Raw genomic sequence first — 13,779 nt, forward strand, 5'->3', positions numbered from 1 at the left:
GTGATCAACTTTGGACTGGTTCCAGTCGGTTGAGCTTAACCTAGCTGGGAAGGTTAGCCGAGTTCGGGAAACCTTCCATACGTAACAGAACTAGTTAAGCCATCGCCTTGAGATCTGATCTGCCTGCGATGCCTAGATGTTTGGAACAACCTCAGAAACAATCTAAAGATGATGCTGGTTTTATTTTCTTCACATAAACCTTCTATTCAGTACATTTCACAGCTAAGTAAATTTTGTTCAGACTGAAAATATGTCAAAGTGGTCGAAACTCCAGCTTCCATGTGGCAACCCTACTCCTCCTCTTCTCTATAAGTACCTTACCAGCAATCTGGGGTGTGAGATTTTCGTGACAGACTTGGCCTATGTATGGTCCGAAAGCCTGACCCGCAAAGAAATCCACAATAACGCGTCCAAGTATAATACGAGCATCGATCCGAGCGAGGATGATGAACAATATTTTGTTCTCCTACAGAAAATTTCAGACGCGTTACGAGGGTCCAAGGACAGTTCATTGTCGCTAGCAAGTGAGACGGGAGGCAATGAGCTCAAACTCAGTACATCAACAAAGCTACCAGCTCCGTTGGACCCGCTACGGTGGACGTTTACCCTCTCGCAACAGTCACCAAATGCTTTGACTAAACACATCCTCCTACCAATTTTAAAAGGGGAGGTGAACCATGACACCCGCATCATGTCGCTAATAGGGCAAGTGAAGCAAAAAGATTGGGCTCTCAGCAAATTATTTGACAAAATAGAGTCGTCTGGCGTCGACCTGAGCACCGTATTTCCTGGCATGGGAGGAGTGCGACTCTCTCGGAAGGATTCCGTATATTCTCAAGCGTCCAAGCTTATTAAAGGAGTTGCACCATTCGATGAAGAATTATGGAATAATGAATACCAAGCTAAAGATGCTGACTACAACCTGGGTGTCCATATTGCGAGTGAATTGTCGCTCTCATTCTCATCTATTGATCGACAGAGTGATGGCATCGCCCCTGAGAACTGGTGGAACAAGCTAGCTGCAGGTCTCGCTGACAAGCCTCGTCAAGCAGCGAGAAAGGACAAGTACCAAGAGGAACGTGCATCAAAAATACGGCTGCCTCCAGTAGAAAAAGAAGAGGTTACGGAAAGTGACGACGATGAATTTCAGGTCAGATAAACTTCCCAAGTTCTTATCCAAATGATTCGTATTAAAACTTGCATATTAGACTATGGAAACTCCACCGAGGCTGAAAAGCCGCAGGCGTAAAAAGTCTGAAAACAATACCCCCCACAAGTCTACCATGCCCACAGGGAAGAGACGTATCGACTCAGATGGAGATTCTACAGAAGGAAGCCCTTCACTTTCCCTAGGCTCTAAAAGCAGGAAACATACAGGAGATGTAGCAGACCACTCCAAACAGAAGAAATCACGAGCATCAAATTCCTCTGAAGCAACTGCTTCTGAAGAAGACGGGCAAGATGATACTCAACCAGGGCCAAACCGCAGACCAAAGGGCCTTGGGACTATTTGCGGTAGACAGCTCGTAAGACGAAAAAATTCCCCAATGGAATCAGCAGAATCCACAGAATCTGAAGCCCAACCTGAAGCAGCAGCTAAACCAAAATCAACCACAAAAGCCAAGGGAAGTCTTGGGACCATCGCCGGGAAGAAAAAGTCAGAGAAACCGCGTCAGGAAACGCCGATCGAATCAACAGCATCAGATCTTTCTGACGCTCCGGGGACAGCATCAAGTCCAAAGCTAACGAAGGAAGCTGCCGACACTAACGATATGCCCACAGAATCGGAAAATGACACCGACAGCTCGGTCTCACGACCAGCTGAGCAAGAACTACCAAAAGCCAGCCAACGGAAATCCTCCCCTCCGTTAAAAGCACAACCTAAATCTGGTGGCATGGGGGTAATTGGTCAGATCGGCGGTAGAAAGAAGAAGGACGAGCAGACCTCACCTACAGATCACCCTGAAACTCCGAAATTAGGAACGCTAAACCACGATAATGATGAGGACGGCGATGAAATGGAAACATCGCCAGCGACCCACCAGACAGCAAAACTTAGACACTCAAGTGGCAAGCTAGGAATGATCGGTGGCCGTGGCAAGCCAGCCGCTTCGACGTCACAGAAGGAATCCTCACCAGATCGAAGGATGCCTCAATTGTCACCGCCACCTAGATATGGAACAGCCACAAGAACCTCAGAACAACCACTAGCACCGGAGCTGGGTGAAAAAGTGGAAATCAAACAGGAAGCAAAGGAAGAGACCCCAGAGGAGCGAGCAAATCGGAAAAGAGCAGAACTGAGGAAGCAGTTGGAAGCGAGGAATAAAGGTGTAGGTACTGGTGGTGGAGGACCAGCGAAGAAAAAGAGACGATTCTGAAGTAGGTCCCGGGCTAAGATGTGTGATTCGAACGGAAGATAAGCTGCAGGCAAGCCTTTAGCAGTAATCTCAATCGGACATTTATACTTGGGTATTTTAAGTCTGTTCTCAGTTTATGTATTACCCCTTGTTGCAAATCGAAAAATATCCCTTTTTTTCATTTTTATACACTGCAATCTCACATCCCATTCTATTTTAATTAATGAAAGGGCCACTCTACTCCCCGCCGGCTTCACTAAGGCTTCGCGGTCATTCTTCCTGTCTACGTGTGCGAAGCATAGTATAGATCGCCAGATGCCTCCCTCCCTGTTGCCTGAAATAATTATAAAAGGAGGGGCGAATTATGGTGGTGCAGCATAGCAGATACGCTCCCCCCACAATTTAATGCAGGAATCCACCGGGAGATCTGACGTTTAACACGCACCTCTTTAGGTACAGCAGTTAATAGGCGGGTAGTAGAAGGAACACTTTAACCCTGATAAATTACATTTTTACCTATAGATACATCAACCAACGAACTATGGCCCTCCTCCCCCTTTAATAACCATGCTACGCAGATGGACAGAAAACACACTAAAATACATTCCCAAAATCTGCCAACCATCTTGCAAGCCCGCGTGGAATATTGCAAGACATCAAATGTAGAGGTCCAAAAAAAGCCTAAGGGAATGGAAAAGGAAACTGCAAGGGCTAATAATGCCTTGCCAGTTCCCCAAAAAACATAACAAATAATAACAAACAAGCAAACGAAAGGTGAAAGCCCAAGGCATCCCATGTTATATAGGGTAGTTTAATCCCCTTCAACCCCTAACCGCCCATGCTGTGCACGGTGCCTGGACCGTCTGATATGCCACGCTAAAGGAATAACTTAAACTATGAGGCAAGAACGAAAAGAGAAAAGGGTATTTGGCAGATGTGCAATCCGGCAAGACAAGAAGAACAAAAAGCTTAAAATTAAATTAAATTAAATTAAAAAAAATTAAAAAATAAAAAATTCTAGGGTTGCTTCGTCGTCAACGAAGTTTCAGATATCGAATGTCGATGGTAAATCGGCTGAGGTCCAGGTCCAGGTCCAGCTCCACTTCCAACCCCCCGTCCCTTAAAGTTCGGCGGGTGGCCTCCTTGCTCACTCGGGGTGACCAACCTGACTTTCTTCGGGGACATCAACGCAGTTGGAACCATGCCGCCACTAGCTACATGGGGGCCTGTGACCGCTGCTAGAGTCGTGGAAGCAGACGACGTTGTTGCTGCTGGCGTCGCTGAATTTGCTGTTGTGGCCATACCCAGCATCCCACGTACCCGCTCCACAGCCTTGCTTTCACCAGCAGTCCACGAGTCCCGCTTCGCAAAGTTCCGACTCAATTGCCGTCCAGATAAAGTATCCCTTACCCGCTTGCGTTCGTCAACAAGGGAGGAGCGATTCTGTTGACGCCGTGGACCTGGTCCACAATCGTGAAGACACCCTGGTGTCGCGCATCCGCCCTCGCTCATGGAAATGTCGTTTAGCCAGACATTTTGACATGCTGCGTGGCCACCATGGCCGCACCCTTGGCACCAGGCCCAGAGTGCGGTGCCGTGAGGGCGGTAGGCGGTGTGAATGTCACTGCCAACTGTGCAGTCATCCCTATCTTGAGAAGACTTATCTGAGGAGGTAGAGAATGGTGCAAATGGGGCAGAAGCCTGTAGAGTCCATTCCATAGGAGGGTCTCGGCTCATGCATATTGTACACGGCGGCTGCGGAGTATTGCATCGATGACATCGCTGATTATCCCGCCCCGGGTTCTCGTAAGGCTTTTTGCATTCGAAACAGTACACATTGATAAATGTATCTTGCTGCGCATAATCATAAACAGAGGGATAGTCAGGGACACATAGTAGTCGAAGTTCTGCTGCTTCAACAAACATCCCCTGCCTAAGAAGTTGTTCATTATAAGATTTGAAAATAAGATCACGCTCCTCATATGGTAGAATCTCATCGATTGAGGAATAGAGCAAATGCATTTTGTGCAACAAATGAGCAGCTGATTGTATGTCGACTAGTGAGCTTGAGTAGTAATATTTAAGAGCTTCTTTGATAATATTCCTTGCACTCCATGGTAGGTTGTCAGCTTCGTCAGGGGCGAGAGGGAGCACGACACCATCTTCCTCAGAGCTTCTAAGAAGGCAATATGTAGACTGATCTCGATGTTCGGGTGCGGGCCTTCCTGGAGAAGGAGGACCTTGTGGTGTGTGTCGATGTGATTGATCCCTTACAACGGAGGTTTCTGCAAGGAAGGGTAGAGGGCTAAGGGGTCGCTCAAGATAAACAGTGTTGGACACCGACGGTGAACTAACAAGTGACGAGTCATCTGAAGAATGAATATTATGAGCTTTCTGAAGGACCGATTCGGGAGGGGACCCGACTTCAAGTTCGTTTATTCTTCCCAATGAGCTCCCAGCCGCAGCTGCCCAGTCACCCGAATCCTTTCGAGAGGATTCCTCTGGTTTTGAATGTGGCGAATATGATTCACCCATAGATTTGGCTCTTTGGGAGCTATCGGTGGATGCAGAAAACATCGAAAAGCTTTCCGCAGAATCGTGACGTGTGTATGAAACAGGCGGACGGGCTCTGGCAGGATGGTCATGTGAAGGAGGGTCAAGCGACAGGATCCTCTTCGGAAATGACTTGTAATCTCGCAGAGCTGCCCTCTTTTCCTCTACTTTTTGATCATAATCTTCCTCTTCAAGATCGCGGCTTCCATATGTGGGAAGATCGTGCAAACGCCAGTTTGCTCCCCCAGCAATTGCACGAGGTGCGGACCGGCCCTCGGTGAATAGGTCTGTCATGTTTAATTCTCGCCTAGACAAGCGATCTGGTGATAAGCTCCTAGGCGACCCTTGTACCTTGACTACTGTAGCTCGACGCTCGGGATTATTGCTCGTTGGTTCGACTTCAACATCTGAAGCATCTGGTGAATGTCTCTGTTTCGCAGCCCCATGTCCACTGGAGCTTAACACGGATGGTGGTAGGGGTTGGATGTTATCAAACTCGTGATCAGAATCCGAGCCCCGGTAACTGTCGCCGTTGTTCTCCTCGATGCGAGGAGAGTCCGGCAAGGGCTTAGCGAGAGGGGTTGTCATGTTTGATGTGCTTTCATGATCTGTCGGTGCACGTGGGGAACCCTCCGTTTCTATGACGCCTTTGAACAGGCGACTTTTAAGCTTATCAGGAATAGGTTCTTCCAAAGTTTGCGACTTCTCAAGAGCATTGTCATGATCTGATATTTTCGATTTCGTGCTCTCTTTTTTTTTCTTCGGAGTGGACGCACGGCGCTCTGCTCTAACCTTAAGCTCTTGAGCAACCACGTATTGGATGATCCTCCATGTTTGAGCGAGCCTGTATAACGAGACGTCCTCTGCACGATCGGCATTGTTAACAAGGCTTATGTGCAGGCTCTCCAGTGAGCTCGACGAAGAACCCTTGCTATCAGAACTCTCCATTAGAGATGAATAGTGCTTAGCAAGATATCTAAATGTCTCCGGGTCGAATGTCGCACCGGGAACACTGCCCATAGCTCCAATCTGACTCGGCTCAAAAATACCACTATGTGCAATGGCTTTTTCAAGAGATATAACGGCAGGACTGTCTTCTGACATCGGAGAAGTTCCACTCAATGACTTGGAGCTTCTAGCATAAGCACTTTTGTTGGTTCTTCTCCTCAACGAAGAAAGAGCAGACTCATCTAGCGCATCATCTGTCAGGCTGAGGCTGGCTGTCCCTTTTTCGCTGCTACTTGGCTTTCCTGACTTGAGGCCTAAAAATTCCGCTGGACCTAAGCTCATGTTCAATCCCCGCCTTGATGGGTGTTTGTGATTCACAGCGATAATGTCTCCGTTTGGACTCCATGCTGCAGAACAAGGTTTCCGGCGCTGAATCACCTGGGGTGCAAATTTGATGTCTGTTTGGGTGAAATTGCCATCGCCGTCTACTGTCCATAGTAGCTCACTTGAGTGCCACACCAGATCAGTGGGTGGCCGATTGTAGCGATCGATCTCCTTAAACGGGATATGAGGCCTGCGTAGATCCCATATATGAATTCGGGGATCCTCATAGTCATAAGAAGTTACAATTTGCGTGGACTGCCAGTTTGCGACTTCCTGATTCTCCAAAGCCCACGAAGGGGGCCGCCAGCGCACGTTGTGAAGAGCCTGCGGAGCGCGGAGCTGAAAACAAGGCTTCTGTCTCCGATCTGTAGTTGAAAAGTCCCATACCTTAATTTGCTTATCAGTACCGCCACTTACAACATGTTTTCCGTGCGGGTGCCAGTCGATTGAAAAACAGGCCTTTTCGTGGGCATTGATCTTCATCAGCGGGGCATTGTCCTTTCGAACATCCCAGCGGTGGATAGCACCACTATCTGTAGCTGTCGCAAATTCAACGCCATCAACCGGCGACCACATAAGATCTCTGACAGCCTCGCTATGGCCATTGAACCTTATTTTACTACCAAAACTCATCGCACCCCTTTCACCCGACACCATCCGCAAATCCCACATCCGGATAGTGGCATCTTGGCTGCCAGAGAGAAGCCATGCCCCGCGATGGGGGTTGAATGCTAACTTGTGAACTTGACGATTATGTTCTTGGAGCCGGCCCAATTCGAGTCCCGGCCTGTTCAAGTCGTAGAGAACTATGCGCCCATTGGCAGCAGCTGTAGCAATGATGCGGTCATATTCCCCGTGAGACCACTTGACATCCTTTGCGGCAAGCTGGTCCTTGTGCTTTGCAGACAAGGCACCCGTTGAAACCTGCCGGGTGGAATGATACGATAAAATAGCCTCGCGCAGGTCAAATTCTTCCGCGCAGCTGTCGGGCGCTACGCGGATGGTCTTGAGGATCCCGCGTCCTGCGATAATGGCGTGTGTTCGTTGGGGCGAGATGTCAAGGGCAGCAATATGAACGTTGGTGTTTAGCGCGACGGTTTGTGAGGGAGTAGGTCTAGATAACGTAACACGTATAAAAATGATCGTGTTAGAGATAAGGATGTATTCGCGCTGTACAATAGCGGTAAAACAACAAATGAAATGGCACGTGGCTCATGCCAATGCACCGCAACTTACCGCACTGGAGGGTGCAAGGGGTGAATGACAACCAGCGCCTCCTGCGGAGCACTTGGCTGAGGGCTTGGTGGCCTGGAGCCGTAGATGAAAGGATGTGCGAACCGCGCAAAGGCGCTTGTGGCCCGGTTGGTATATCGGTGGGAGGATAGTGAGGGCGCATGTGGCGGAGGGGGATGATTAAGTGCTGAAGGGGGAGCAGCGCCAGACTGAGATTCGCTTTGGCGGGACTCGGACATCTTGGAAGCTCAGATCCAGGCGGCTGAGCAGTCCGGTGACGACTGCGGATCCATCTCTACCGCAGCTGCTGGGATGAGAAACAGAGAGGAGTGGGAGGCAGCAGCAACGGCAGCAGCAACGGCAGCAGACAGCACCAGATTCACGGAGGCAACAGAGATCCAATGGGTCTTGTGACTGCCGCGTAACGGGCAACATGAACAAGGTTGAAAGTGCAAGGTGAGGAAGCTCTTAGCAGGTTCCGAAAAGGTGGCAAAGCTTCGTGGACCGTGGGGGATGAGGGGTATGAACTAGTTCAGCTGAGATGGTGGTCCTGGTGGATAGAGAGCGTGGTGCCTAGTGGGTGTTGTTGAGATGGGATGTGAGGTGCGTGCAGGTGAGTCTAGGCAAGAATCCGGCGCGGAAGTTTGTCAGCCAAGCCAGGCCGCCGATGACAAGGAACTAGTTTAGTTAACTACCGCAATGCCTCCTGGCCTATCAGCTCTGAGAAGTCCACCTCTGAGAAAGACCCTGCTCACACCAAGTCAGTCAACACAGTTGATATAAGACATGCGATGTTCTAGAATCGCATTGCTCTGTGCGCAATTAGCTTTATCCTTCTTACTGGAGGGATTCATGATTCGCAGGAGGTGTGGACCCTGCATTGGTCGGCCTTAGGGCTTCCAAGACATACATGACGAGGGGCACAGAACCCAACATGACAGCTCAAATCTATATTGGAATATGCAAGGACAAAAGGCGTGAGGATTCCATTGACTAAGATGAGGGGCTCTGTAGACCGAGAACAGAAAATAATTAATATCCATGGATGTAATTAACTAACTCTACTCTAGGCCTTCGTCGCTCTTCTCGACTCAAACTTCTCAATTCATGTCTTGTACTTACAACCAATAATTTGGAAATCGGCCCTATTTCCTCCCCAGTTACAACCCCACAGAGCTTCCGCCACCAGCTTCAACACAGGGACTCGACCCTTTCCGCTGCAGCAGAGGGAGCTTTGACCGTCGTCGACAGGGTCCAGTTAAAGTTCCCTGTTAAAGGTATGGCTGCCTCAGGCCGCTATGTATTTCAAGGCCCCCCCCTTGTAGGTTGTAATTCAGCAGATGGATATCCATTCACATGGCGAATATAGATATTGACAAGGTTTATAGATATCGCTTTACACAGTGGCTGGCCAGAAGAATACTTTCCGATAGTGAAGTTTGTCAGCTGTGTATCTCCCAATCAACACTTTGAGATAAAAATATCGATTCTTTGGGATATATAGAGAAAAAGGTATCTAAGTAATGCAGAAGAAAGCTTCTGTCAATATTGAATATAGTGGAATGTGTAAAATTATATATTCATGCATGACTTGGTTAATTTGGTCGAAAACTTTTGATTGGTTTTTCTTTTTCACCAAAAGCTGGCACAGAATCATAAAACACTGATATCTATGTTGCGATTTATCCAGCTTCGAAGAAAAATGAAAGCATCCTTCTTTTAATACAGGGCTTTTCCCATTCATGATGATCCATGTAAATGGAGCCATCGACAAATTCCATAGGCACAATTGAAGAGGTGGCTTTCTTGCTACTCGGGCTGCGACCCACATTGGGATATATGTAGCTTAAAGCCGTGAATCTCACTTTGCATATCAGTTTGGCACGTTTGTACCTCTTCCCCCATACTCTTCTGACGGTCGTAACCGCCCAGATACCCAAAGCAGTTTCATGGTGAGGAGGAAATACATTTCATTCAACCCCCCCAATGTTACGCGGTGTAACCAACCCACCTGAATTGACTGTGTTGATTTATTTCTGATAAGCAAAACGATTGTCAATGGACTTGGATCCTACCGATGCGCACGGCACGGCTGATCTGGGCGGTTCCTATGCTGGAATTCGTCCTCCAAGCAGTGAGGATTGAGGACGGGGAATGGTCTGCGCTTTAATACCATGTCCCTAGAGAGATGAGTTCGGAACGGTTGAATCATTTGTGTGGAAATTATCACAACTAGCAAACACCCGGCCATACTCATTCATATCTCTTCCGGCATGTCTTGGTATTATTTAATTAGAAGAGCTTAGTACTCAGAAGAGTGTGACTTAGAAAAAAAAAAAAAAAAAAAAAAAAAAAAAAAAAAAAAAGCAATTCGCAACCGGTTGAAATGAGGGTAGATTCCCGATCCAGCAGTCCAGATCTGGATTTAGCGTAACTAAGTTTGTAACTTATAATGCGGCAGGCCGATAGTTCCCAGGACGGGAAAGTAAACGGACTTCCCGCAGACAGGTCAAAATGGGCAAGTTCCATGGAAACTTTGCGAGGTTTTACAGGCAACATCTGTTCCGGGGATAAATAAAGGTGTCTGTAGGCGAATCAACTAGGAGTAGCCTGTATTGAGCAGTGAGAAAAATGACGGCTCTCAATATCCTCCAGTTTGGTTTTATTGTGCATGCAGGTAAAGAGTCCAGCATATATATATATACAGACGCTGTATAAATGCTATTGGGGAGGCGTCCTATTGTAAGAATAATCATGAATTAACTTTATCCCATGATACTTCCGAGAGTGGAGTGATTCTAGACCCCGTGGCTGGCAAACGGCCCCCAGGGATCATCAATTTTGAAGTCCGAAGAGGGTATTTTAAATTCGGCGGTCCTTAAGTTAGCCGTGCATGCAAGATAGTCGCGTGAGCGAGCGTCCGATGAGCAGTGGCCGCCCATCAAGGAAGAATTTTAAACTTCCGCCCCCAGTACATGACCTTCCTCCTTGTCGGGAAGGTCGGGCAATGCTTCAATAAATGAATTAAGGCAGAAACCAGCATACATTTTTTATGGTGGGAGTAGAGGGGGTGTGCGGTTTGGATACAAACGAAGGGAATGTGATGCATCAGAGGGCGGGTGACAAAAAGTGACATAACTGAGCCCTTGCCATGCATGGGTTTGACCACAACATGAATGAAAGAAAAGGGCCGGGGGGGAATAATAACCTGGGAGTGACGACTTTCCCTAAAGGCCCTCTCACATCTGTTTTTCAATCACAGTCGCATTCAAGAAATGGCACTACTACAGCGTAAGCGGCCGCGACCACTCTCTGGCCATTCCAATCATCAAGGAGTATTTCTTTTTCCATCCTTTGAACAATCGAGACGTCCGAGATGGGCTTGGGGGGTGACCAAGCGCCAGCAGAATTACGTCGACGAGAGCCAGACCCAAGTCCCGGCTCCACGGATCATCGGACAGGGCACGGCCATACAGCAATTTACACGAAGTCAGCCGCTTCGGGTGGTAGGGAGACGACCAGAATCAGCCCGTCAGCATGCAGAATTGGGTAGTTAGTGATTGAATTCTGTTTTTCTGTGTTGAATTTTTTTTGTCGTTCTCAGTTTGCACTTGTTCTCTTGAGTTGGTCACTTTATTTTATCTCGTTTTATCTTCTTGAAGCTCTTTGTCAAAAGAGGCAAGACAAGGTATTTCTTTTTAACAGTTGGCGTTACAGCGCAATGTGCGGTCTCCGTCGCCGCTTGGCTTGGCCCCGCAGGGGGGGGGTTCATGGAATGTACAGCGTTCTGGGCTTGGAGCAAAGCCATTGATAAAAGTGATAAAAAGATAAAAAGATAAAAAGATAAAAATTAGAATGAAAAATTTCCTTTGCTTCTCTAATTTCTATCTTCCAATTTTTGTGGACGCTTGTTCCTCGCAGCCAGGCACTGGTGTAAGAAGAGCATGAGGGGAGGGTTCGGGCAGCGCGATTTGTGCCTGAAGAATGAGAAAAGGAGCCGTCTTCTTACCGCTTCTATGGGATTGGATTAATCCCAAACAATCTTGCCCGCAGCCTTCATAGTCAAGGTATGTTTTCTTGTTCCTTTTTAGATATGATATACCACAATCAATGAAGTTTTCTTAAAATACCCCAATTGAAATCCGGACGGTGATGCAAATTGTTTTTTTTCCCCGACGATGCAGGTTGATTAGCAACGGAAGTACACTGTACGAGTAACTAAGGCCAAACTGACTGGGTCGTGGACTACTGGCGAATGATATTTTCGCCTCATGCAGCACCAATTTTCATGTGTTTGTTGTCGGTGATTGATAAAATACGCCTCCTCCATCACTTTGCCGCCATCCTACCATCCATACCACAAGGTTGCGCTAGCTACAGCAAGATGATGCATCGACTAGAAAAACTAGCCATTTCACATCCCCATCAAGCCCCGGGTCTAAACAGGATTGTATTTTCTGACATGCCTAACGATGCGAGATCGACCGTGGCAGCCACGAGCAGCATGAAAACTGATTGCAGCAGCATTGCTGTTGAAATAGGCATAGTTGTATGCAAGAGATCATAGCCGTAAGCGAGGGAAGAAGAAAAATAACTTAGCTGGAGATTCGATAGTTGATAGGCTTAGCGGACATCAATTCTAGCCAACGCAAACCGCACACGACCAAGAGTAATATTTCTTCGTATGATACACAAATTGACAACAAAGCAACCTTGGAAGGCTTAGTTGGCGTAAGGGAATGATTCCTTCGAGTGCCGTAGTAGTCGTAAAATTCGAAGGTAGCTTAGCTACTCTGTAGCGCGCGACATATAAGAAAGCTGAAGTCTTGAAATCGCTACCTCAGCAGTGCATATTCAAGGAAATGCATCTCATCTATTCTCGAAATCCCAGTAGTTTTTTTTTTTTGCCGTCCCACCCTGCGATTGCGGCTCCGTGATCATTCCACCCCGAGATCTTGGTCGCAAATGATCCGTGAAGTACTCAGTATGTTCCTGCCCTCGATATTATCCTTGGCTTGAATGGGCTGCTGACCGGTAGCGCGCATCACGCAACAGAACAGACGGAGCAGGAACACCTTGACGAAATCCAAAATCCCCACTCCCCACTCCCCACCCCCACTGCGGCGGCGGCACAGGCCCAGCGTTTACGCGCTGCAGCTGGTTACCGAGTACAGGGAAAAGCGAACAGCGGCGACAGGCCACGCGCAAGAACCGGCTATCCCAGCCATCCCTGCTAGCCTGGAGGTCTCCGTGTCTCCCCGACTGGCGTGTCATTGGCGACGAGGAATCTTTTCTGCCGGGGCCACTGAAGCGGCCTCACCGCCTTATATAGCTTCTGCGACCGCTCACCGACTCGTCTGCAAAAAAATAAATAAAAATAAAAATAAAAATAAAATACACCGCCCGACGAATCACCACGCTACAAAAGGGGCTTGGAGGGTTGGGGAAATAGGGAAGTTCAAGGGAAAGGTAGCAGGGGAACGGGAACAGGCCTGAGAGGGAGAGGAACCTACGACGGGGGAGGAGGTGCGGGAGAGATCCGCAAGAATCACAATTGATTTATTGATTCAATTGAATAAATACGCCCGACTTGACTAGCTGGTTGTTTGCTGGGTTCTGCCGTTTGTCTGGTTCGGCCTATTCCACTCGGCCTGAGTCTGATATATAATTTTTTTGCCCCAGCGCAGGTCCCGTGCCGCTGGAGATCTTATCCATAGATCGAAGCCAACCTTCCCAAGCTCCAGCGCCTCGGAAAGTCCGACCAACTCCCGCCACACCCCCATAATTAATTCCTTCCAGACTTTCTTCTGCCTCTTCATTTCTCTTTCTCTTCCTCTTCTCTTCTTCTTCTCCTTCTTTTCTCTTCTCCCTCTTTTGTTTCCCCACGCCTCATCCTGTACTCTAACCCATATTGGGCTCCTCTTCATTACCGATCCTTCTGCACCGAAGCTACTCTCGCGATAGCTGTGCTCGAGCATCAGAGTGTTCCTTGGTCCTTCCCTATCGCTGAATTTTTGTCTCCCATCATTCTCCTGAGCTGATTCCGCCCATGACTCTTCTTTCCTTCTCTCCACTGCAGTAGTAGCAGGGTGGCTCTTTCCTCTCCGCCGCAGTTTCCTGGAGTTCGGCAATCCGCCTAGGTCCCCTTCGCTTGTTTACCGCTTTTTGTACACGCCCAATTCGCTTCCGTGGCTCGAACAACGCTGACGCCAAAATTGATACTTTGTCTTCTACTCTCATTATCTCTCTCCCCGCGCTCTTTCGAAAGTCTTCACCTCTGCGCCTGGCCATAGTCTCATCTGTT

The 13,779-nt window shown here is 48.1% G+C and overlaps 3 protein-coding genes across 3 annotated transcripts; 2 read left to right on the plus strand and 1 right to left on the minus strand.

Moving 5' to 3' along the window:
- The first annotated feature begins 116 nt into the window (after nt 1-116).
- BDBG_04654 (uncharacterized protein) lies at nt 117-3,144 on the plus strand. Its single transcript, XM_002624744.2, has 2 exons — nt 117-1,150; nt 1,209-3,144. Exons 1-2 carry the CDS (start codon nt 251-253, stop codon nt 2,376-2,378), a joined length of 2,070 nt encoding a protein of 689 aa, XP_002624790.1. The 5' UTR covers nt 117-250; the 3' UTR covers nt 2,379-3,144.
- On the minus strand, nt 2,227-8,449 carry BDBG_04655 (WD repeat protein). The gene is made up of 3 exons (XM_031721781.1): nt 8,386-8,449; nt 7,479-8,287; nt 2,227-7,356 (listed from the first exon to the last, which is right to left on the minus strand). The coding sequence occupies exons 2-3, from the start codon at nt 7,712-7,714 to the stop codon at nt 3,375-3,377; spliced, it is 4,218 nt and encodes a 1,405-aa protein (XP_031578643.1). The 5' UTR covers nt 7,715-8,287; nt 8,386-8,449; the 3' UTR covers nt 2,227-3,374.
- Nucleotides 8,450-10,261: 1,812 nt separating this feature from the next.
- Nucleotides 10,262-12,174, plus strand: BDBG_04656 (uncharacterized protein). The gene has a single exon (XM_031721782.1). The coding sequence runs from the start codon at nt 11,731-11,733 to the stop codon at nt 12,040-12,042; it is 312 nt and encodes a 103-aa protein (XP_031578644.1). The 5' UTR covers nt 10,262-11,730; the 3' UTR covers nt 12,043-12,174.
- Nucleotides 12,175-13,779: the final 1,605 nt, after the last annotated feature.

This window comes from Blastomyces gilchristii (genome assembly GCF_000003855.2).
Source record: "Blastomyces gilchristii SLH14081 genomic scaffold supercont1.9, whole genome shotgun sequence".
Taxonomy (NCBI): Eukaryota; Fungi; Ascomycota; class Eurotiomycetes; order Onygenales; family Ajellomycetaceae; genus Blastomyces; species Blastomyces gilchristii.

Excerpts from the sequence above, each read along its gene's own strand:
- BDBG_04655 (XM_031721781.1), bottom strand. The coding sequence starts at position 7,714 with ATGTCCGAGTCCCGCCAAAGCGAATCTCAGTCTGGCGCTGCTCCCCCT. Across the intron at positions 7,357-7,478 it reads CCCTTGCACCCTCCAGTGCG|ACCTACTCCCTCACAAACCG; the intron begins GTAAGTTGCGGT and ends TACGTTATCTAG.
- BDBG_04656 (XM_031721782.1), top strand. The coding sequence starts at position 11,731 with ATGATATTTTCGCCTCATGCAGCACCAATTTTCATGTGTTTGTTGTCG.
- BDBG_04654 (XM_002624744.2), top strand. The coding sequence starts at position 251 with ATGTCAAAGTGGTCGAAACTCCAGCTTCCATGTGGCAACCCTACTCCT. Across the intron at positions 1,151-1,208 it reads GTGACGACGATGAATTTCAG|ACTATGGAAACTCCACCGAG; the intron begins GTCAGATAAACT and ends CTTGCATATTAG.